This window comes from Mirounga leonina, unplaced genomic scaffold, assembly GCF_011800145.1.
Source record: "Mirounga leonina isolate KUSES-001 unplaced genomic scaffold, KU_Mleo_1.0 Mir_126, whole genome shotgun sequence".
In the NCBI taxonomy this organism is placed as follows: domain Eukaryota; kingdom Metazoa; phylum Chordata; class Mammalia; order Carnivora; family Phocidae; genus Mirounga; species Mirounga leonina.
Genome location: NW_023270314.1, coordinates 930,462 through 955,233, shown reverse-complemented (window position 1 = coordinate 955,233; position 24,772 = coordinate 930,462). Strand labels below are relative to the sequence as shown.

Sequence of the window (24,772 nt, the reverse complement as noted above, 5' to 3'; positions counted from 1 at the left end):
TTATTTATTCATGAGAGACAGAGAGAGAGGCAGAGGGAGAAGCAGGCTCCCAAGGAGCAGGGAGCCCGATGCGGGACTTGATCCCAGGATGCGGGGATCATGACCTGAGCCGAAGGCAGATGCTTAACCATCTGAGCCACCCAGGTGCTCTAGATGTGTCTATTTTAGAAAGATAATGTTCCTCTTAATATAAAGGATGGGCAAGACTAAAGGAAAGAGAAAAAGAGAATTAGTAAGTAGGTATTGCATTTACCCAGTCAAGAGCTAATGAAGATTGAAGATGAAAAGGAGGTATAATTAAGAGGTTGTGTATATAAGAACTTGGGGATTAAAGGAAAGAATAATAGAAGATGGTTTTTAAAACTTGCTTAATTAAGTGGATAATAATATTATTAACACAAGAAGGAAGAACTAGTAGAAGCTCTCCTTTTATGAGATTAATGGATTTCTAAAGCCAACAAAAAAGAAATGGGATAGAAGAAAAAAACAAGAGACTTCATCTATTCCAAAATTATCATTTAAAGATAACCTGAAAATGATCCTAGGGAAAAGCAACTGATAAGGGTGGTTAAAGCTCAGTTTGACTAGATTTAAATGTATGAACACAGTTAAATAGGAGATTGATATCAGTAGAAACCCGAACTCTGTGACTTGGATTCAGGACATAGAAGTGAGCCTCCTTCTTCACTGCAGTCAAAATGAAGCTGCTGAAATAGATTCCAAAGATAATATTGAACCTGTACATGAAAGGCTTTGTTTGACTTTGAGGATGTCCTGCCTCTGTATCAGTTGTTTGCACTTACTTTTAAAAAATGAGCAGAGCTGTGAGGCCACCATGACCTCAACCACAGAGGAAACTGTGATGTAGATTCAGAAAACTTCAAGGAGATTCCACAACCACCAGGTGTCCAAAGGAAGGAGGCTTTGATGAGATTTTACATAACCCTGAACCAAGGCTGGCAATTCCTATAAACTATAAGAGCCCTAGGATCTTAGGTGTTTTGGCCAGAGATTCAGGGAGCCGTATACATCGAGTAAGATTGCTCTTCTGCCATCACAGTTATGTAGGGTTGGAGAGGAAGCTCCCTTATACACAAAAACTACCCTTCTGTAGGCCTTTATTGTAGTGGAAAAGAATAGCTTTATGTGCCCTTAGGAACACCATATCCCTTCTCTACCCTCATCACCTTCATCAGTACAAGTTAGTGATCATTCAGTAAGACCTTCTTTTACTAGTCTTCATTTTTCTAATGACAGCCCCATGTGCTCAGAAGCCTCCGCTGGTGGCTTCCATATTTATGTCATCTGAAATCAAGAGGGATACCAGGGGTCTTATGTATCCCTGCCTTCATCTTCTCTTTATTACTAGAAATCTGGGAATCCCAGAACTCAGTATTCCGCTGGATAATTCCCACCCCTCTTCCCCCTACCACACACTCACAGCTTCACCACTGTCTTTCTAGGCACTGCCAGGACTAATCCCATCATTGGGATCACTGTCACAAGGAGTAAGAGAATGGCTAGGAGAAAGGGAAGATATAGCTATTTTATTGGTTAGCACCTTTCCTAACTATTCTGAGTAAAATAGCACAAACCTATCTCTCTAGCCCCTTACCCTTTACAGTAAGATCTAGATATTTCTCTTTTTGGTTATAAGAAGAAAAAAAAACCTTACAGTAATTCTTTTATTTAGTGGTAATCATGTCTCAGTAAAATTATAAAGCCTTAAATAAAACTCAAACTGCTGTTCCAAGTCATCTTGGAACTAGAGGAAGTAGTCCAAGGGTCCCCAGGACCTGGATGGGCTTCAAGGGCTCCACAAGTCCTGTGCATGTGTAATTGAAATTGTTTATATAGCTTGGTGGTTAAGAGTATGGCCTCTGGAGTCAGATTGCCTCTGTTTAAATCCTACCCCACCATGTGCTAGATTTTGCAACTTAGGCAATTTACTTAACCTGCCTGTGCTTAGTTTCCCTAGCTAAGCCATGAGAATAATAGTGTACCTATTTCAAAGAGTTGCTGTAGGGACTAAAGCTAGTTAGTTAATACATTTAAAGCACTTACAATAGTGCCTCACAATATTAAGTGCTATATAAACACTAGCATTATTATTATTTATATTCCCAGGGAAAGGTCCATGTCTTCCAACTGATTATCAGTAAAGTCTATTATAAACTTTAATTTACGAACTGAAAGAAACCACTCTCACAGGCATATGATATGCATGAAATTTAAATTTTCACTATTTGAATCAAAAGTCATCTGATCCTTCATAGCAGAGAAATTTACCTAGTGGATTCTACTTCAACAGTATTTTCTTTTTATTTATTTTTTTAATACTGTTTTCTTTTAAAGTGTTTTATGTTTTCGAGGTTTTAATTCTATTTTTACTTTTTAACCTAATAGAAAATTTGTATTTTTCTTTAAATTGTCACAGTCTTGATAAAATTTAAGCTCTTATTTTTTAGGCTTCAATTTAAAAAAGAAATTTGTTTTCCTTTTCAAAATCCCTGTGTAATTAATAGTTCTGCATTAAGGGTTTGAACATCCGCAAATTGCATATGCAACTCTGTAAGTGAGTTAGGCAAAAGATATGTGTGATTAAGCAGTGAATGTTGATTTTTGTTGTTGTTACTTAAACCATATATGCAACTGAGCCAAATTGGATCACAACTGAAAATATTGCAGCCTGTTAATAAAATGAAAAAGAAGAGCTTATACAGCTGTTCTTTTCCTGGAAAGTGAATATAGTGGCTGAAAAAAAAATTGAGGCTTCATCGTTATTAGGGATGAATTAATATTGTTCTATAATAAATTACCAAATGTCATTTAACAAATCATTTTTTTTTAGAAATCTAATCAGGTCAGCAGTAAATGTCCAGTATCTCATTACTTATTTCCTATAGTTACACTGAACATGAAGAGTACTTCCATTTTAAATTGCTTTTGCTAAATCTTAGAAAAATAATTTTGGCAATTTGGTTAGTATCAGACCTAAAGCTTAAACACAAAACAGCTGTTGTTGAAAATACCACTTTCATAACATTAATATGCTTTCAATTAACAGATTGGCACGAACTGTTAAACATTACTACCTCCATGTTTAACTACTGTTTGACTCTCAATGACTGCTTTTCTTTCTTAATAGATTGTTTACTTTAACTGAAAGAGGAAGAATCTTATTTAAATAATCCATATTTTTCTTCCATCTGCAGAAAGTACCCAAGAAAAGTGGGGATTTCCAATGTGCCAGTATTTAAAGGAAGAGAGATGGTGCTGTGGTCGAAATGCAAGAATGTCAGCATGTTTGGTATGATTATATTTTTTTCTGAACTAAGCTTTATCCAGATGTTGCAGAATTTATTATTGTTGGCTAATATCATGAATTAAATGCCAAGTTTTGCAGAGCATCATTATTAATGCTTTTGTGCATTGCAAATTTTAAGAAAAAAATGACTTGCCCTTACAACATTATCTACTACTTTACATGCATTGTGGTAATAAGCAGGACACATGTCATCTTTATGATGAAGCCCACAATTAGCAGTCCTCACTCATGAGCATAATACTTCTAATCAGGTTTATGATACCCCTATTTTAATTATCAGCAGACAGCCAAGAATCTCTAGATACCTAAAGAATTTCTAACGTGAAAGAACAGAAATCAGATAAGCAGAAGAAAAGAAACTTGGTGGAAGTGGAGACTATACAAAATAAAATAAAATAATGTAAAATAGCTATTAATATCCCTTAGATAAAAGAATATACTGCATTCATAAAACAGAAGTGGTTGCTATGAAAATAAACATTCAAAGAAACAAAAAGCATTTTTGAAAAATAAATTTCAGAATATAGAATTTATAGACCACACTGCACTTAATAACTTTTCCTGACCGATGTCAGCTTCCTATGGAATGCCCCTCTCCTTGGCTCCATCCCAGTCCCTGCTACCTTGGCTTCTTTTTTGGAGGCTAAGGAACATTTTTTTTGTGCATTTTTTATTGCCTTTTGTTCCATACCTGACCTTTTCCACAAATAATCAAAGCCTTAGGGGTTAAAAAAGGAGAACAAGACCTTTCTGGTGATGCTTTCAGATAAATGTTAAGGGTACTAACCAGAGATAAAATTTTAATTAGATTAATACAATCTTGTCAGCATACTTTAACCCTGATAAAACTGCAAAATATTTTAGATTAGTATGACATGAACACTTGGTTTATTTTCTTCATTATCTTTATTTATTGGCCAAGAAAAATACTAATGTTTGCAAGAAACTTCTTATCACCTACCTGGTTATCTTTTATTATGTCATCCTAATTTATCATTTGTATTTCTAAAATCCCTCATCAGCAACACATACTAAAAGTAGTCTTGTTATTGACTACTTTTAACTAGTTATACTTACCTAAAAGCAGATACTTTTATCAACACCAAGCAACTTATTAAAAATTCTTGTTTCTTTATTCAGTTCAGTCTTTTAGCAAAAGCCATAACACAAAAATCTAATCTGAAATGAGCACAAATAGTACTGTAAATGAAAATCAGTGTTTTCTTCAATAATAAACTTATTCTGGGCCTGTTGTTTAATTTAATATGAAAATTACATAATATCTCCTGTATTCATAAATCTGTGGCTTTAAATGTTCAGTGAAGGTATCCTTCAAGTCAATGGAAAAATTGCAATTTTTTTCTTCAAACACTTTCTGTGAAGCAACTTGTTATACAGTGAACTCATTTTCCCACTAAATCTTCATGGTATGAGGGCAGGAGAAGTTAATCAGGGTTCATAGAACAAAGTTTTACTTCTTGCTCACTTGCTACCTAGGTATACAACTTGTGGCAAGTACTTTACCTTGTCAGTGAGCTTGTGTAGCTGAAAAAATTGTACTTATATAGGATAATCTGTAAATTACCATTAGTCTTAGAAGTATATGATTCAGCTATATCTAACAAGTATATGATTATGAAGAACACCTATCTAAAGCGAATATGAGTCTTTTAAAATGGAATAGGAAATATATGCAGATCTGTTATATTTTACTTCTTTGTGTTTGAACTATTTAAAATTTAAAAAAATATAAATATTAAAATATTTTAATGTAATTCAGTTATAAATAATATATATAAATCAGTTATATATAATATATATAAATATAAACTGCGTAAGTGTGGAAATTTATGTCTCTTAAAAAATGAAAGTTTTAGAAGCCTCTATTCCATATTTAAATTATGGCAAATCTTTCAAATAACCTTTCATATATGTTGGATTATGAGTATTTATTAGAAATATTAGGAAATATTTTCTAAAAATGTTCTGGATCTTAAATAAATATAAATATAAAAACTAGCTATGTATAAAATTATAAAAATATGTATTACTTTCTTTTCTACTGGGCACTTGATCATATGTGAATTTGATTTGAATTGCAGACCAGGCAGATCAAAACTATACATACTTTTCTAAACTAAGTTTTAAAATACAGTCTGTTCAATATTACCTTCTATAATAAAATATGAAACTACGTTTATAAAAAATTAGATGAAAATAAGTTAAAAGTTGTATATACACACACATAATAATAGCTTTAGATTAAAAAAATAATAGTTTTGGATTTATTTGATTGTTTTAGCTAAACTAAAAGTGAGCCAAGAGCATGTTATTTCATTTCGTTTTCTTATTTTTTCTAAAATTGAAGGAGTGTATACAGTTGAGGTATGTTTGTGCTTGTGTACATGACACACATCTATTATAAATCAACCCTAAATTATACAAGTATACCGGTTAACATTCCTTAATGATATTAACACTTTTAAATGTATAAACTTACATGTTATCAATTAATCTTTTTTAATGTCACTTTTATAAGCCCTTATACAGTGTGTTTATAAGTCTTATAAGGTAAGACTAAATATATGAGCAGTCTCTGTCTTAACTTTTTCTCTTTATTTTTTCTCCAAAGGCATTGGAACGAGTTGCAGTTGGCCAAGGGGTAAGTAAGAATGTTTACTCTAATATAGCAGATGGACATGATGGTTCCTTAAAGTACTCTTCGTACTTGACCTGCTGATGAACTTAAAACCTGATGGCTTTTAATAAATATCACCTCTTCATATTCAAATTTATACATTTTCTGTAAGTTTACTTTAAAAGAGAAGTGAACTTTCAGAAAAAGTAAATTGAACTTTTAAGAAAACTTCTACATTCTTTTCTTGTACTAATGTCTCATTTCTTCATAATAAACAGTCTATAAATATTTCTAAAGACTGCTGTTGCTGACTATTAGGCTTTTATGGACTTAGTTCAAGCAAAGGTAAACATGATATAGCATTCAGTTTATTTTTACCTATAGTCCAAAACACACATTTTGTTTTTTTTTTTTAACTCTTTTCCTTATTTTACTTGATTAGTCATTAGTTGAAATAGCCAAATGGGCTTGCACATATAAACAGAAGTTAAATGTATCCCCAGAATATCTGTGTAATTGCCTTATCTTCTACCTTATAATTCATGAAACATATTGGGAATTTCTAAAAAATTTTTAAGAATTCTTTTTAAGCTTTTCACAAGATTTTTCTTGTTAGACCTAAATTTTAGAAATCTCTTTTTTGCTTTTTTTTAAAGGAATGTTAGTATGTCAATTTAAATTTTTAAAAATAATAATTTGAAAATGACAATAGCAACAAATATCATTTACTGAGTATTTACTGGGCCAGTCATGATGCTAAGAACTTTCTTTAAAAAATGTATTCACTGGGGGTGCCTGGGTGGCTCAGTCGTTGGGTGTCTGCCTTTGGCTCTGGTCATGGTCCCAGAGTCCTGGGATCGAGCCCCGCATTGGGCTCCCTCCTCGGTGGGGAGTCTGCTTCTCCTTCTCTCTCCCCTCTCCTTGTGTTCCCTCTCTTGCTGTCTCTCTCTCTCTCTCTCTCTCTCTCTGTCAAATAAATAAATACAATCTTTAAAAAAAATTAAAAAATAAATCTCTAGAAACTCTTATCAATGGAAAAGATAAAGACTTAACTCTGCATAACAACCATAATCTCATTAAAAAATGTATTCATTGTACCTATCTAAAAGTTGATAAAAACTGATTTTTTAAAGGCATTAGAGCATATTGTTTAGGTGTGTGGGCATTAGTCTCAAACTCCTGGTTTGCAGTTAACAGCTATATTGCATATCAACCTAGTGGTTCCCTAGGGATATGGAAGAGGAAAGAGACTTTATCATAATAATGTTCCTGTGCATTTTTGTGGTATTTTTCAATTTCCCAAGTGCTTACTCATGTTTACAGTAATCTTATAAGTTGGGTATTATCCCAAACTTACATGAGAACATGATACACAGCAGAACAGCAGAAGTTTAATAGTGCATTCTAGCTCCCTTAATTAATTGCAGAGTACTGACTTCCAGCTTAGAGCCCTTTCCACTAGACCTGTAAAATGCATGCCTAAGATAATATACTTTAAGGGTGTGCTGTTTTTGCTCCCTCCCATTTAAAATGCATTAAAGTGTTAAGTTGATTTATCACTTGTGAAGGAAAGTAAACTCTGAGCCACATCCAGTTTATTCTTGGAATAGTCAGACAGACAGGGGTGGGGAGCTGTTGATTCCCTTCCCACTTACCCCCAGTACGTATTTACCAGGATGGGTAGTCCTAGTTACTCCAGGAATGCACATTTGAAGGTACTTCATAACTCTCTTCCCTTTCTCTTAGGAAACAGCTGTAAAGCTCTTATTTACTCAGGATAACTTGGGAATGATGATTTATTCTATCCTGTTTGTATTTCTGTATGCATTTTTGTATAATCTCTTGTTTAAATGCATTTCTTGTTTTTTTTTTCTTTTTGTCGTCTTCAACCAGTTTTTAATAACAATATAAATATACATTTATTTCTAAATTATCTTGCTACCATTTATATAATTTTTCTCAAAGGCAGGGAATGGAAAGCTTTATTTTTAAGAGTTTTTTGGTTTTTGTTTTGAGAGAGAGAGAAAGAGAGAGCAGAGGGAAGGGGAGAGGGAGAAAAAGAATCCTTAAACAGACTCCCCACTGAGCATGGAGCTGGACATGGGGCTTAATTCCAGGACCCTGAGATCATGACCTGAGCCGAAGTCAAGGGTCAGCCCCTTAACTGACTGAGCCACCCAGGCACACCATATTTTTAAGATTTTTTTTCCCTAAATGAAGTACATAATAAAACTAATGATACCTCATCCCTGCCCAAGTGTCCAAGAGGCAAAATAGCATTATGGCTTGGTACAGGGACATCTGAGCTAGGCTTCTTCAGTTCAGATACCAGCTCTATTTTTAGAGTTTCATATAAAATTTACATAAAATTAAACTTCCTATTTATTATATAGCTTAACCAAATAAAAAATTAAGAACTTCGTAAGCATTTATAATACTAATGCTAATATTTTACTTTATGTAATAATATATTTCCCAGAATGCCTTGAATTTCAATAGAACAATAGGTGTTAATGTATGAAAGGGGATTTCAGCATTTTTGTGAGAAAACTGAAGGGATTTGGGGAGATGTGAGGGACAGATGATAGAGATTTTTAGTACTGCAAAAAAGAATTACTGAAGATGAAAAAATGCCAAATGAAAGTATATCAAGGGGTGCCTGGGTGGCTCAGTCGGTTAAGCGTCTGCCTTCGGCTCAGGTCGTGATCCCAGCGTCCTGGGATCGAGCCCCGCATCAGGCTCCCTGCTCAGCAGACAGCCTGCTTTTCCCTTTCCCTCTGCCTGCCACTCTGCCTACTTGTGCTCTCTCTCTGTCAAATAAATAAATTAAAAAAAAAAAAAAAGAAAGAAAGTATATCCGGAGATGGGAAATTTAGAATGAAATGTTTTGGAGCAGTCTTCCAGAAAAAAAGTTTAGAAATCAGTTTGTCTTAAGTCAGGAGTTGTATTTAGAAAGAGATATTATATAAGAAGTGTGTCTTTTGAAGGTTATAAATTTTACTGTGGGCACTCAAGTATGTATGGATGTCTGCTGTCAGTGTGTTATTTTAGGAGCTGAACTGGGGACTGTGGTATTCCTAACACCATTTCTGACTAGAATCACCCTCCCCACTATTCCCACCATCCAGAAAGGATATAACGTGTGTTCTTTCCAAGTGTTCTATCAAGATCTTGCAAGTCAGACATTGTCCAGTGACAAGACCCAAGAAATAATGGTTGGTTGACCCTCAACTCCCCAATTTGTGTTTTTTTGTAGTTTCAGCACCAGGGGCCCACAGTGTAGGAACTTGCGGTCAGATGAGGATAGGAGCAGTAGAGTTAAGTTTTCTGCCTGAGCACACAGGCAAGATTTTATTTTGTGCTAAACTCCATCTGAATCCGAACATATTTTAGTTGAAAACAGATGAAAATAACAATTCTGTGCTAGGAAGGAGAATAAAAGTTACAAAAGGATAACTCAGGGAATATATACAGTCTACTGACCTCTGTCTTTAAAACTTTACCAATCACTGCATAGTTTGGAGTTTTCACCTTATTAGACTTTTCAGAACCATACGATATTGTTGACCTCCCGCTACTCTGGCTCATTTTTCTTTCCTTTTTTTTTTTTTTTCCATTAGTAACTTGGCATGGAACCAGGGTTGTTGCTGATAATATTTGATATTTCATGTTAGATTTATTTACACTGTCAATATTAAGAGGTCTGGGGGGATATGGATGGAGTTTGGGTGACTTTTGTAGTTTCTTAGTTTGAGTACCACTTCCATTTTTTCAGTGAAGTGTTTTATTTTATGTGTAGTACTTTTTTTTTTACCTTCTACTTCTTCAAAATTATGTTTCACTGGGGCCTTTCTTTTCAGCCATACCTTCTTTCCTTTGGAAAACGTTCATGGATACCTGATCCTATGTCCTTTCTAAAAGACAAAAAGCATATCCTTTTCAACTCAACAGTAGCCAATGCTATGATCTTTCAGAGCTCAGACATATTTTTAGAATGTCCTTAGGATAGTACCTTCTCTTTGCAGGTGTGAATCCTAAATGATACTATCTCTGTTCCACCGCCATTAGGACAAATCCACGTTTTCTTCTCTTTTGCACGTATTCTACCTGACTGCTCTCTTACAGGCTCCAGAGCTGATTTGGCTGGTCGTGAAAATTTATTTCCACTTTTTAAATTGAACGGCACTCCATTTGGGACATTAGCTCATTTTTCTTTGATTTTGCTTTTTCTTCCTCACTCACTACCATTTCTCTTATAGTTTCTTCTATTTTCATGCAGAATACTTTCTCAGTGAATTTTAGCTACAGGGTGTTAATGTAACTTAGAATGAAAAAAATTTTAAAGTGTCCTCTATGTTTTGTAACAAAGTCAGGTTTCTAACATTCACTTATGGTCCTGACTCTCTAGTATTGATTCAATTTATGTTTTTTGTTTCTTGTGCTCATATATATATCTACATTTTTTTCAGCTGCCTACCGAATCACTCTTCTATCGAGCCGTCCTTCAGGATATTATTAAAGAATGTTATGGCATCACCAAATGGTATGAGAATTTTAATAATAACTATGTTGTCTTGTAAATGAAATGACTTTTAGCCCAGGTGAATTTATTCAGGGTCACTGTTACTGTTGGAAGAAGCTTTGAATTTGAGCATAGTGTGAGTAGTAACAAAGAAGTATGCAGCAGCTGTATCTTAGCTTAATCATTATTAAAGTGGGGACGCTAATGATTCCTTTTTGTCCCAAAGAGTTGGTGTAATGGTAAAGTAGTCTGTGTCAATTGTAATTTAGAATTTTAGAAGCATTGAAATGTTATATATAAGTGATTCAGTGACTTAGCATATGAACAAGAGTTATATTTAAAATGTTTTACAACCAGTACAGCTTAAACTCGTAGCTAATGAGAACAGAAATTGATGATAAACAATTGTGGCCATTGTATTACTGGTAAAATAGTAGCCCTGCATATGTTTTGTCTTTTTTTCCAAATAATGCATTATTTGGATTATTTGCATTATTTGCATTATTTCCAATGCATTCCAATAATGCATTGCACAGACAGGCAGAGATGGGAGAATTTTTCCATAATATTGGTTCAGTACTCAAGCTTACATTCACATTTCTGGCAAGTTTCATGAATATCCTCTTGCTAATTACAATTTTAGGATTCTGATAACCATTTGGTTGTAATAGGATTATTCTTCAAGTTAAAATAGGACAATTTTAAGGTTCTCAAAAACAAATCCACACTTACTAACCGAGATAGAAACTATTTTTGGATTAGTTATTATTTCTCTGTAAGAGAGAAAATAACCATTTTTTTACTGATAGAAATTATGACATATAAATACTACATATACCATTGTTTTAAACTATCATTTCTGTGTAGATAACTCCCAAATCTGCTTGCAGACTCCATTCTCTTTTCCATGTTTACCAATCTTCAAAATTGTCTACAAGTGAATTTCTCATGCTTTCCTAAAAGTAGTTTCCTCTCTTGAGTTCACCACAAGATACTAACCTGTGGAAAAAAGTCACATAATTTTGCAAATATTGACTGCCTCCCTCTTTTGAGACCTCAAATCTCTTTATAAATTTTTTTATTCCTCTAATGACAACTTAAAATTGTCTCCATTCTTTTCTGAATTTTTCTTCTCACTTAAAAATTAAACACCCTCCAGCCTTCCACGTTCCTGCCTTCTTTTACTACTTAGAAGATAGATGGTATGTATGTATTATAAGACTTCTTTCATTCCAGAGCCTGATTGACCTTTTAGCCACATTTGACCATTTAATAATTGTTTTTTTCTCCCAACTCTTGTCCTCCTTCTCTCCCATTAAGTGGCATTCTGAGTTTCTTTTTCCTGCTGTGCACATCCTTCTATTTACTGAAAGGTTCTTCCTCTTACTTAACCTCCTACATATAGTTAGACGTTCTCTAATATTTTTATATTCAGCTCCTTTCTCTTAATATTTCCTTTCTCTTAGGAATTATCCTGACAACTGATACCTGGAATCAGGTATCTATTCCCACCGCTTTCACTTAAGTACCTTACCGATACATCAAATTCAGCATATCCAAAAACCAAAGTCAACTTCCCACCAATTCTACTCCTCTTTCTTTCTTCTCTTGACTTCTTTTATTAAACCTAGGAATGCCATGACCATTTCTAAAGTCAAGCTTTAGAAATCTTAGTTATATTTAATTTTATTCTTCTTCCATCATCAGGCCACGTATTCTCATTAGTTGCCAAGACTTACACATTGTTATTTTTCCAATCCAGCAATTAATTTATTGTATGACAGGCAGCCTGTTAGGTTCTGGATGCATAGGATATATTGTCCACACAGAAATATTTTATATTCTAGTCAGGATAGCATGTGCAAAAAACAAAGACAGTGATAGAAACCCATTTCCAATAACGGCAGACTAGATCATTAGAACCAACTCTCCTTCTGAGAAAAGTGAAAAATATTGAAGGTGTGTGTGTGTGTGTGTGTACGCATGTGTGCGTATTTGTTTTTAATTGGTTTGAGAACATCAGAGACCTATCAAGAAAGTTAAGAATTACAGGGCAGGGAGTGATTTCACTAAGATGACAACATAGGTTGTTCCTGACTTTGTGCCTCCCCCCACAAGAACAACTAACGGCTATTAAAAAACAAGACACCACTGAAAGAATCCTAGAACATGGGGGTGAGGCTTTTGCACCTTCCTCTACCTCAGAGACCAAGATAGACTTCATCAGAAGGGCAAGAGAAGCAGCTGCATGTTGACCACATTGTGTCTCCCTTCAGGCCAGTGCAGCAGCACATGGAGAGGTCTCCCCTGAGCTTCTGGTTCCTCCAGTGGGAAAAGAACCCAGGGAGCACAGCCACCCCACCAACATTGGGGGTTACTTTATGAAAGCCCATCCTCTGATCTTGCCCCACAGTTATTGCAGGGATGTCTGTGGGGCTCAACCACTGAGAATCTGACTGGGATGGAGAAGGGGGAAGGGGCTTGCAATAATCAGCACATGGATATTGGCAGACCAAGTTCATACCTGTAGTGCCCAAGTAATAATCCCAACTGGTGGATTTGCTCATCTGCAAAACCAAGTCAGGGGCTCACTCTGACCAGGAAACTCAGTGGGGTGCACATCTGACTGATTCAGATCCTCAGATGAGGAGTTTTGCCATCTCTAGAGTCTGGTTTGCTCCACTCCCACGCAGGGAGCTGAGTTACAGCCCCACCCACTGTTGAGAGTATCTTCTGGTCCCAGTGAGCATAAGCATTGGCTACAACTTCTGGAAGCTCAGTGGTACTCCAGCCAGGAGGCAGGCTGGCAGAGCTGATCAGCCCCAGAGCAAATCCAGTACCAAGTATGAAGGATTCTTTTATTATGCACAGGCAGGAAGATTAATTCATAGCCAAGGGTGGTGGTAGCTCTCAGCCCTTCCCAACTGGAGAGCCTATTTGGGAAATAGGAGAATATTGGAAAATTTGGAGAGTAGCCTGGAGTAGCCTCTTCCCTCCTGCCCAGTTAAGGGAGCTGACACATAACACCACTGTGGAATGTGTCTTTTAGCCCATCTGACCAAAAGGGCTGGCAACAACTCCTGGAAGGTGTGTGGTCCAGCAATGCTTGAGTCTAGAGAAAGGCAAAGTCAATAGTTTACAAAGCAAAGCCAGTGGCCCTCTTCAGCTAGGAAACTTGGGGTGCAGGTTGGCTTGAGTTAAGACGACAAAGAGCTTTCCCAATTTTAGAGAGCACCGTATCCTAACCACTAGACCCCAGGGAGCTCCAGAGCTCTCCAGCTTTAGAGTTGCTTCTCTCACTGCACCTAGGCAAGGAATCTAATTCATAGACCCGCTCATTACTGAATACAGCCTTCAGCCTGTCCAACCAGGGAACTTAACCAGAACACACAGGAAGCTTCATAGCCCATTCAACAGCCCTACTTATAGTAGTACTTGAACAGAGAGCACTGCCCATGTCATCCCTTATCTGCAGAGCAAAACCAGTGACGTCACCTGACCAGGGAATTCTGTGCACACTCTGGCCTGATTTGGGTCCCCAAACAATGAGCTATATATAGGCCCTGGGTCTTATCCTGCTTCCCTGCCACGGCAAGGAAGTTAATTCATAGCCCCATATACTACTGAATATAGTACCGAGTACTAACCATCTAGTAAGCATGACTAGAGGATCCAGGCAATCATGGAATCCATTCCACAGCCTCACTCAAGTCGAGAACCAAGCCAACATTCCTATCCAACTATTCTCAACCAGAGGCACACTCCCCGTCCCCATCCTCAGAGCTTGAACGGTTGCCTCACCCCAAAATAGACCATAATAGCAGTCCCTGCTACCTGTGGATGTTAGCAGTAGACAAACCCAGAAACCCAAATTGAGCTGACTGGTAAAAAAACAGTCTCTATCAAAGAAAACTTGTAAAGTCTGAAAGAGGAGCCCAGTTACTCCAGTGCTCAAATAACAACATAAGGAATCAAGGATCATGAAAAATCAGATAAGTATGCCACCAAAGGAAACTAATAAAGTTCTAATAACTGATCTTAAAGAAATGGAGATCTAAGAATTGTCAAAGAATTCAAAGTAATCCTCTTAAGGAAATTTAGTGAACTGCAGGAAAACACAAACAAAATTCAGAAAGCAATGCATGAACAAAATGAGAATTTTGACAAGGAAAAAGCAGCCATCCAAAAAAAAAAAAATCCTGGGGTTGAAAAGTACAGTTGACCCTTGAACAACATGGGTTTGAACTGCACAGATTCACTTATACACAGATTTTTTTTTTTTGATAAATACAGTACAGTACTGTAAATGTATTTTCCTTATGACTTCCTTAATAACATTTTTTCTCAAGCCTACTTTATTGTAAGAATACAGTATACAATACATATAAAATATAAAATATGTTTTGATCAACTGTTTATGTTATAAGTAAGGCTTCAGTCAATAGTAGACTATTAGTAGTTACATTTTGAGTGGGGGAGTCAAAAGTTATACATGGATTTTCAACTGCATGGGAGGTCAATACCCTTTACTCCATGGTGTTCAAGGGTCTACTATATGATAATTGAACAGAAGAATTCAGTAGAGAGTTTCAAAAGTAGACTTATCCATACAGAAGGAAGAATCAGTGACCTAGAGGATAGGACATTAGAAATTACCCAGTCAGAGAAGCAAAAAGTGAAAAGAATGAGGAAAGCCTATGGCAAAATGGAACATATTGAAAAGAAACAATGTTAGTATTATAAGAATTCCAGATCAGGAACAAAGGGACAGAAAATATATTCAAGGCAACAATGGCAAAAAAAAGAAAAAAGAAAAAAGAAAAAGAAAATATATTTAAGGCAACAATGGCTGAAAACTTCTCAAACCTGGTGAGAGAAAAGGACATCCTGATCCATGAGATCCAAAGGAATTCATATAGGTTGAACCCAGGTAGCACTATAAGACATAATTAAGTTGTCAGAAGTCAAAGACAAAGAATTTTAGGAGCAACAAGAGAGGGGTTATATACAAGTTATAGCCTCCCATAAGAATGTTGGCAGATTTCTCAACAAACTTTTCAGGCCAGAAGAGAATGGAATGACATATTGAAAGAAAATAACTGTCAGACAAGAATTCTATATCTGGCAAAGCTGTCCATCAGAAACGAAGAAGGGATAAAGTCTTTTCTAAACAAACAAAAGCTGAAGGAGCTCTTTGCCACTCGATCTGCCTCATAAGGAATGCTAAATAAGAGTTCTTTGAATGGACATACAGGAACATTATATATTTAAGTGCTCCAATATTGGGCACATTATTCAGACAGAGAAGCAATAAGAAAACAGCAAATTTGAACCTTCTAGATAAAATGGACTTAACAGACATGTACAGAACATTCTATTCAACAACAGCAAAATAGACATACTTTTCAAGTGCATATGAAACATTTTCTAGAGTAGATCATATGTTAGGCCACAAAACAAGACTTAGCAAATTCAAGAAGACTGAAATCATACAAAGTGTCTCCTCTGACCCCAATGGCATAAAATTAGAAATCTGAAAATTGAAAACTGGAAAATTCACAAATACATGAAAATTAATATCAAAGAAGATATTAAAAGGTTTCTTGAAATAGATAAAAATGGAAATACAACATATACCAGATCTTACAGGATGCAGTGAAAACAGTTCTAAGAGGAAAGTTCTTAGCAATAAATGCCTATATTAAGAAACAAGAAAGATCTCAAATACCCTACCTCTGATTTAAGGAACTATAAAAAGAAGAACAAATTGAGCCCAAAGTTAGAAGAAAAGAACTAATAAATATTAAAACAGAAAGAAGTAAAATAGAGAACAGAAAAAGAATAGAACAAGCTGAGAGTTGGTTCTTTGAAAAGGTAAACAACATTGACAAACCATTTTTTGGAGGGGGAGATTGAGAGAGAGAGCTGGGAGTCAGGAAGGGAGAAGGAAAGAGACTCTTAAGCAGGCTCTACACACAGTGCAGAGCGGGGCTTAATCTCACAACCCTGAAATCATGACCTGAGCCGAAATCAAGAATCAGACACTTAACTGACTGAGCCACCCAGACACCCCCAAAATTGACAAACATTTAGCTAGAATAACTAAGGAAAAAAAGAGAAAGGACCCAAATCAATAAAAGTTACAAATGAAAAAGGAAGCATTACAACTGATACCACAGAAATTCAAGGATCAAAAGAGGCTACTATGAACAACTATATGCCAACAAACTGGACAACTTAGAAAATGGAAAAATTATAAACATACAACTTAATGAACACTGAATCAGGAAGAAATAGAAAGTCTGAATAGACTAATTACCAGTAAGGAGATTGAATCAATAATCAAAACCTCTCAATGAAGAAAGCCCCAGGACCAACTGTCTTCACTGGTGATGTTTTAAGAAACATTTATTGATTTATTTTTAAAGATTTTACTTATGTATGTATTTTAGAGAGAGAGTGTGCACAAGTGAGCAAACACATGAGTGGGGGGAGGGGCAGAGGGAGAGGGCGAGAGGGAATCCCAAGTAACTCTGTGCTGAGCACAGAACCAGACATGGGATTCAATCCCACCACCCTGAAATCATGACCTGAGCTGAAACCAAGAGTCAGATGTTTAACTGACTGAGTCACCCAGGTTCCCCTTTTATGAAACATTTAAAGAGGAATTAGCATCAATTCTTCTCAAACTTTCTAAAAAATCCAAAAGGAGGGAACATTCCCAAACTTATTTTATGAGGCCAGCATTATCCTGATACTAAAACCAGAAAAAAGACACTGTTGAAAAGAAAACTATTTGCCAATATCCCTGATGAGTATAGATATAAAAATTCTCAGTAAAATACTACCAAATGAAATTCAGTAGCATATTAATTAAAAGGACCATTTGCCATTATCAAGTGGGATTTATCCTACGGATACAAGGATGGCTCAACATATGCTAACCAATCAATGTGATATATTAATAGAATGGAAGAGTCATGATCATGTAAATAGACACAGAAAACACATTTGACAAAATTCAGCATCCATTTATAATAAACTCTTAACAAGTTCAGCATAGAAGGCATTTATCTCAGCATAATAAAAGCCATAGATGGCAGACCCACAGCTAATATCATACTCAGTGGTAAAAGTAGAAAGCTTTTCTGCTAACATGAGGAATAAAAGAAGGATGCCCACTCTCACCACTCCGTTTCAACATGGTACTAGAAGTACTAGTTAGAGCAATCAAGCAAGAAAAAGAAATAAAAGGAATCAGAATTGGAAAAGAAAAAGTAAAATTGTCTCTATTTGCAGATGACATGATTTTATATATAAAAAATCCTAAAGATTCAGTGAAAGAAACTGAATTCAATAAAGTTGCAGGATACAAAATTAACATATAAAAATCAGTAGTGTTTCTATACCCTAACAATGACTTCTCTGACAAAGAATTAAAGAAACTTAGGGAAATGCAAATACAACAGTATCAAAAACAATAAAATAGGAATAAGTTTAACCAAGAGTGTGAAAGATCTCTACTCTGAAAACTACAAAACACTGATGAAAGAAATCAAGGAAGACACAAATAAATGGATATCCTGTGTCCATAGATTGGAAGAATTAATAGTGTTAAAATGTAAATACTACAAAAAGCCATCTAGATTCAGTGCAATCCCTATCAAGATTCCAATAACTTATCCTAAAATCTATATGGAATCACAAAAGACCCTGAGTAGCCAGAGAATTCCTGAGAAAGAATAACAAAGCAGGAGAGATCACACTTCCTGCTTTCAAGCTGTACTCATCAAAACAAGATGGTACTGGCATAAAAACAGACCAATAGACCAGTGGAACAGAACTGAGAGCCTAGAAATAAACTGAAGCATATATAATTGATTAATATTTCACAAGGGAGCCAGGAATACCCAATGGAGAAAAGACAGTCTCTTCAATAAATGGTGCTGGGATAACTGGATATTCACACGGAAAAGAATGAAACTGGACCCATATCTTACACCACCCACAAAAATTAACTCAAAATGGGTTAAAGACTTAAGTGTAAAACCTAAAACCATGAAACTCCTGACAAAACGTAGGAATAAAGCTTCTTGACATGGGTGTTGGTAATGATTTTTTTTGTTATGACACCTAAAGTACAAGCAACAAAATAAAAAATAAACAAATGAGACTATATCAAACTAAAAAGCTTCTGCACAGCACAATAAACCATCTACAAAGTGAAAAAAACCCTACAGAATGGGAAAATATATTTGCAAACCATATATCTGTTATATAAAGAACTCATACAATTTGATAACAAAACAACAAAACTTTTAATGGACAAAGGTCCTGAATAGACATTTTTCCAAAGATAGACAAAAGGCCAACAAGTACATGGAAAGATGCTTAACATTACTAGTCATTAGGAAATGCAAATTAAAACCACAATGAGATTGGGGTGCCTAAGTGGCTCAGTCAGTTAAGTGTCTAGCTTGATTTTGGCTCAGTTCACGATCTCAGGGTTGTGAGATCAAGCCCTGCATCAGCTCTATGCTCAGTGTGGAGTCTGCTTGAGTTTCTCTCTCTCCCTCTCTCTCTCTGCCCCTCCCCTCCTCTCACACGCACTCTCTCTCAAATAAGTAAGTAAATATTTAATAAAAGAAAACCACAATGAGATCACCTCACACCTGTTGGAATGGCCATGATCAAAAAGATAAGAGATACCATGTTGGCGTGGATATGGACAAAAGGGAACCCTTGTGCACTGTTGGTGGAATTATAAATTGGTACAACCACTGTTGAAAACAGCATAGAGAATTCTCAAAAAAATAAAAAATAGAAGTACCAGATGATCCAGCATTCTCACCTTTGGTAATATATCTGAAGGAAATGAATATACCAACTCAAAAAGATATCTGCACCCCTATGTTCATAGCATCATTATTTACCATAGCTAAGATATAGAAACAACCTAAGTGTCCTTCAATGGATGAAGGGATAATGGAATGTTATTCAGCCATCATAAAATGAGGAAATCTTATCATATGCAATAATATGAGTGGACCTGAAGGCACTATGCTAAGTGAAATAAGACAGAAAAGGACAAATATTGTATGATCTCACTTATATGTGGAATCTCAAAACAAAAGCAAATATAAACAAAACCACCAAATTTATAGAAAGAAGTCAGACCTGCGGTTACCAAGGGCAGAGGGCAGGGAGATGGAGAATTGGAGGGAGGTGACTATACGGTACAAACTCTAGGTTATAAGATAAATATGTACTATGGATATAATGTACAACACAATAACTATATCTAACACTGCTATATGATATATAGAAAAGTTGTTAAGAGAGTAAATCCTAAGAGTTCTCATCCTAAGAGGAATTTTTCCTTTTTTTTCTTTTTTAAATGTATATGAGAAAATGGATGTTATAGCTGAACCTATTGTGATAATCATTTCATAATATATGTAAATCAAACCATCCTGCTATACACCTTAAACTTGTATGCTAATTATTTCCCAATAAAACTAGGGAAAAAGGTAAGTTCTGTGTTTATGTGGGTACTTGAATGTCACCATGTATCTTATGAAATTAGTTTATTCATACTTGAAGTGAATCCTTTTCTAAGACACTTATAAAAAATCAAGCCACTGTATGTTGTTAAGTCAAAATTAAATGTTAAAATACTTCTTGTTAATGGTAAAAACAACAACAAAAACTATAGGGCAAATACCTAGGAGAAGATGGGAATCAAAAGAGATAAGCCCAGCTTCTTCTGGGGCTGCATTTCCCCAGAAGCATCTGCCAGTTCTTAAAAAGGCAGCTGTCTAACAGTTAACAAAGTAGACAGAGAAGGTGAGCACAGCTTTCAATAGAGTAACAGTTCTGTGAGACAAAAGTTAAAGTTCATAGCCTGCCCTAGGAGGAGGACTCCATTGGCCAGGCACACCACTCATACCTTGAGTTAGGTCCACAGTATGAGTAAAGGTGAACTATAAATGAAATAGTCCTAAGATGCTTTAAAGCCCCACTTGGAATTATCTGAAGCTGTGATTAAAGTATTTCAGATTACTACTTTTTCTAGCTGCCTACTATTGGCAAATCCTCTCTGGACAAAAATAATACATATCTAGGCCCAAATTATCACGATAGTTTGCTATATATAGCATTTAGCAAGCAACCCAAAATAACCAGCCATGTGATGAAATAGGACATGACCAAAAACCAAGGTAAACTACATGCAACAGAAATGGACTAGTTGGGAGTTCAGAGATAGCTTAAAATAACAACCAGAGAAACTTCCACTTTGGGAAAATGGAATAGATACACATTTTTCTATTTTTCCTGGAAACTACAATTAAAAATCTAGAACTATCTATAAAATATAAGAAGATTCTGAAAGAGTCTTGGAGAGAATAAAGCAAACTAGCTTAAGGTCTCAGGACCCAATGAACAATGTAGTGGGAGTTCCCTGGGTTTTCTTTTTGCCTTAAAAGCCTTGTATTGGAGCTGAAGTAAACTGCAATCCAGAAATGCCACTGGGCACATGCCAAAAAAAAAAAAAAAACACCTTCTCTTTCTAGCCAAAGGACCAGGAAAGAGGGAGGCACAGGAAAACCTTTCAATAGACCTACCATATTGCAGCCAGAAACCAAATAAAATATTGTGCCCCCCCACCCCATGCCAACAAAGGCCAAGTGGAGAGCCTAGACTTCCATCTTTGCCACATTGCAATGAGGTTCCCGAACACCAGTTGTGGAATGGTGTCAGAGAAGGACAAGTAGGAAACTAGGATTTCCTCCCCACCAGGTGGTAACAAGCACCCCACCACTGCTGCCACAGTGTCAGAGACCATGTGGGGACCTGAACTTCTGCCCACCCAACAGTAAAAAGGTGTTACACTCTCTCCCCACCAGTGTGGCATCAGAGAAGGCCTAGTAGTAGAGAGTCAGGATTTTCACCATTGCCCAGGAGTTACAAGGCCACCCCTACCACAACATCAGTGGAGAAGATGTGGGAAGCTGGAACTCCTAGCACTAACAAGGTGTCAACAGAGGCTGGGTTATCTTCACACAAAACTTGTATATAAATGTTTACGGCAGCTTTATTCATAGCATCCCAAACTGAAAACAACCTGTATGCCCTTTAACAGATAGCTAAACAAACAGTGCTAATCCATACCATGGAATACTACCCAGTGATAAAAAGGAATGAGCTATTGATATAACAACCGGGATGAAACTACAAAAAAATTATACTGAGTGAAAAAAAGCCAGTCTCAAATTATGAGACATTTCAGGAAACCAGATAAAGGAAATAACAGTCTCTCTGAATTCTTTCCTATAATTGCATGTGAATCTACAATTATCCTAAAATAGAAATTTTTATTAAACTACTTAAAATGTATGTTGAAATAAAAATATTTTGTCAGAAAACCAAAACATACAAAAAAATAACCCAAGTGAAAATTCTGCAACTGAAAAATAAAATAATTGAAATTAAGAAATCTGTGAGTTGGGCGCCTGGGTGGCTCAGTTGGTTAAGCGACTGCCTTCGGCTCAGGTCATGATCCTGGAGTCCTGGGATCGAGTCCTGCATTGGGCTCCCTGCTTAGCAGGGAGTCTGCTTCTCCCTCTGACCCTCCTCCCTCTCATGCTCTCTGTCTCTCATTCTCTCTCTCGCAAATAAATAAAATCTTAAAAAAAAAAAAATCTGTGAGTGGTATTAATAGCATTGTAGACACAGCTGAAGAAATAATTAGTAAACTGGAAGACAGGTCAGAAGAAAACATCCACAGTGAAACATGAAGAAACAGAAAGATGGAGAATACAAAAGAAAGACTAAGCTATGGAGAATATAGTGAATAGGCCTCACATACATGTTAGTTGCAGTTTGAGAAAAAAGGAGAGAGCAAATAGGGCAGTAGCAATAGTAAGAAAAGACATGAGTCCAAGAAATTTAAGAAGTACACTAATTCTTGGGGTGCCTGGGTGGCTCAGTTCGTTAAGTGTCTGCCTTCGGCTCAGGTCATGATCCCGGGGTCCTCTGATCGAGCCCCACTTTGGGCTCCCTGCTCAGCGGGTAGTCTGCTTCTCCCTCTCACGCTCCCTTTGTGTTCTCTCTCTCTCAAATAGATAAATAAAATCTTTAAAAAAAAGTACACTAACCCCATGGAGAAGTGAATAGAGAAATTGCAGAGAAATACAGTTAAACAACAAGATACCACTACACACCTATTAGAATATCAAAATCCAGAACACTGACAACACTAAATGCTAGCAAGGTTGTGGAACAATAAGAACTTGCATTCATTGCTGGTGGGAATGCAAAATGAGACAGCCAATTTGGAAGAGTTTGGTAGTTTCTTGCAAAACTAAACCTACTCTTACCATATGATCCAGCAATCACAGTTGTTGGTATTTACCTAAAGGAGTTGAAAACATGTCCACACAAAAACCTCCACACTGATGTTTGTAGTAACTTTATTCATAATTTCCCAAACTTGGATGCAACCAAGATATCCTTTAGTAAGAAGATGGGTAAATTAACTGTGGCACATCTAGACAGTGTAACATTATTCACAGAAAGAAAAAAAAAGAGAGGTATGAGGCCATGAAAACACATGGAAGATACTTAAATGTATATTGTTAAGCCAATCTGAAAAGGCTATATACTTTAGAATTCCAATCATATGACATTCTGGAAAAGGCAAAACTATGGAGAGAGTAAGAAGAGCAGGGCTTGGGATGGGATGAAGGATGAACAAGTGAAGCACAGAAGATTTCTAGGGCAGTGAAGATACTTTGTGTGATTCCATAATGATGGATACGTGTCACATTTGTCAAGAAAGAGGTATGGGGGTACCTGACCAGGTACCAGAGTTAATTAAGGGTTAACCAACATGATCATTTAGTACTGGGACAGCTAAATTCTTGCAACAGTGAGGCCATCCTTAAAAATTAATATTCTTTGGGAACACAAGAGCCTTTTTTTGGATGTTACTAGTTGAGAGGGTACTCTTAAGTAAATGGACAAATATAATATGTTAATGAATAAACAGACAATATTGTAAAAATGTCAGCTCTTCACAAAGTGATTGCTAGATTGTTGCAATTCAGTACATCTAATGAATATCCCCAAAGTGTATTAGTGTGTGTATGCATGTGTGTTTGTGTGTGTTACGGAATTTGTAAGTTGTTTCAGGATATACATGAGAGAGCTAAATGGCAAGTATAGCCAAGACGTTACTGAAGAAGAAAAACAAGGTTGAGAAACTTGTCTTACCAAATGACAGAATTTTTTTTTTTAACTATAGTGATTTAGATGATTGGCTTATTGGCTGGCTAGTGGAATTAATAGTGTAGATCAAACCTTTTGTTATATCATTTGTTATCATTAGAAGAGGCAGTAGTCATTAGGACTGCTAGGACAGTAATTTATACAGTTATACAGTGTATTAGTTTCCTTTGATGCTATAACACATTCCGACAAATTTAGTGGCTTAAAACCACATAAATTTATTATCTAGCCCCCTGAAGGTCAGAAGTCCAAAGTGGGTTTCACTGTGCAACAATCAGGTAACTTCAGGGCTGCATTTCTTCTGGGAGCTCTAAGGGATAATCCATTTCTTTACCTTTGACAACTTTTAGAGGACCCTGCATACTTTGGCTTATGGCTCCTTCCTCAATCTTCAAAGCCCACAGCATAGCATCTTTAAATCTTTCTATAATTCTGACATCCTTTCTGTCTCCCTCTTCCACTTTAAAGGATCCTTAAAATTACCTTGGGCCACCTGGATAATCCAGAATTCTCTATTTTAAACTCAGCAGATTAGAAAATTTAATTACATCTGCAACCTTAATTTCTCTTTCCATGTGATATATGCAAGGTTCTGGGGATTAGAATGTGGACATCTTTGGTGGACCATTATTCTGCTCACTACACAAAAAAAGATTAATCTGAACCCCTACTTTACAACAAACACAAAAATCAATTCATAGTGGGTTAAAAATTTGACTGTGAAAGGTGATACTATAGTACTTTTAGAAGATAGTATTGAAGAATAGCTTTATGATCTTGAGATAGGGGAAGGATTTCTCAAACAATATAAACCTGCAAATCTTAAAATTAAAGTTTGAAAATTCAATCACATTAATATTTTTTAAAAGATTTTATTTACTTGAGAGAGAGTGAGAGAGAGCATGCGCACAAGAAAGAGCACAAGTGAAGGTGGGGCGAGGGGCAGACGGAGAGGGATAAGCAGACTCCCTTCTGGCTCCATGACCCGAGCCGA

At 36.0% G+C, this 24,772-nt stretch overlaps 1 protein-coding gene across 6 annotated transcripts in view; it reads left to right on the top strand.

Moving 5' to 3' along the window:
• Positions 1–24,772, top strand: part of METTL25 (methyltransferase like 25) — a 150,762-nt gene that overhangs the window by 58,053 nt on the left and 67,937 nt on the right. For all 6 annotated transcript variants that reach the window (XR_004678702.1, XR_004678704.1, XR_004678703.1 and 3 more), the window contains exons 6-8: positions 3,216–3,310; positions 5,961–5,990; positions 10,436–10,509. Coding sequence is in view for 2 of the 6 variants with exons in the window: in XM_035002055.1 (XP_034857946.1) it covers positions 3,216–3,310; positions 5,961–5,990; positions 10,436–10,509 (199 nt within the window). In the remaining 4 variants the exon portion in view is untranslated. The remainder of the gene's footprint in view (positions 1–3,215; positions 3,311–5,960; positions 5,991–10,435; positions 10,510–24,772) is intronic.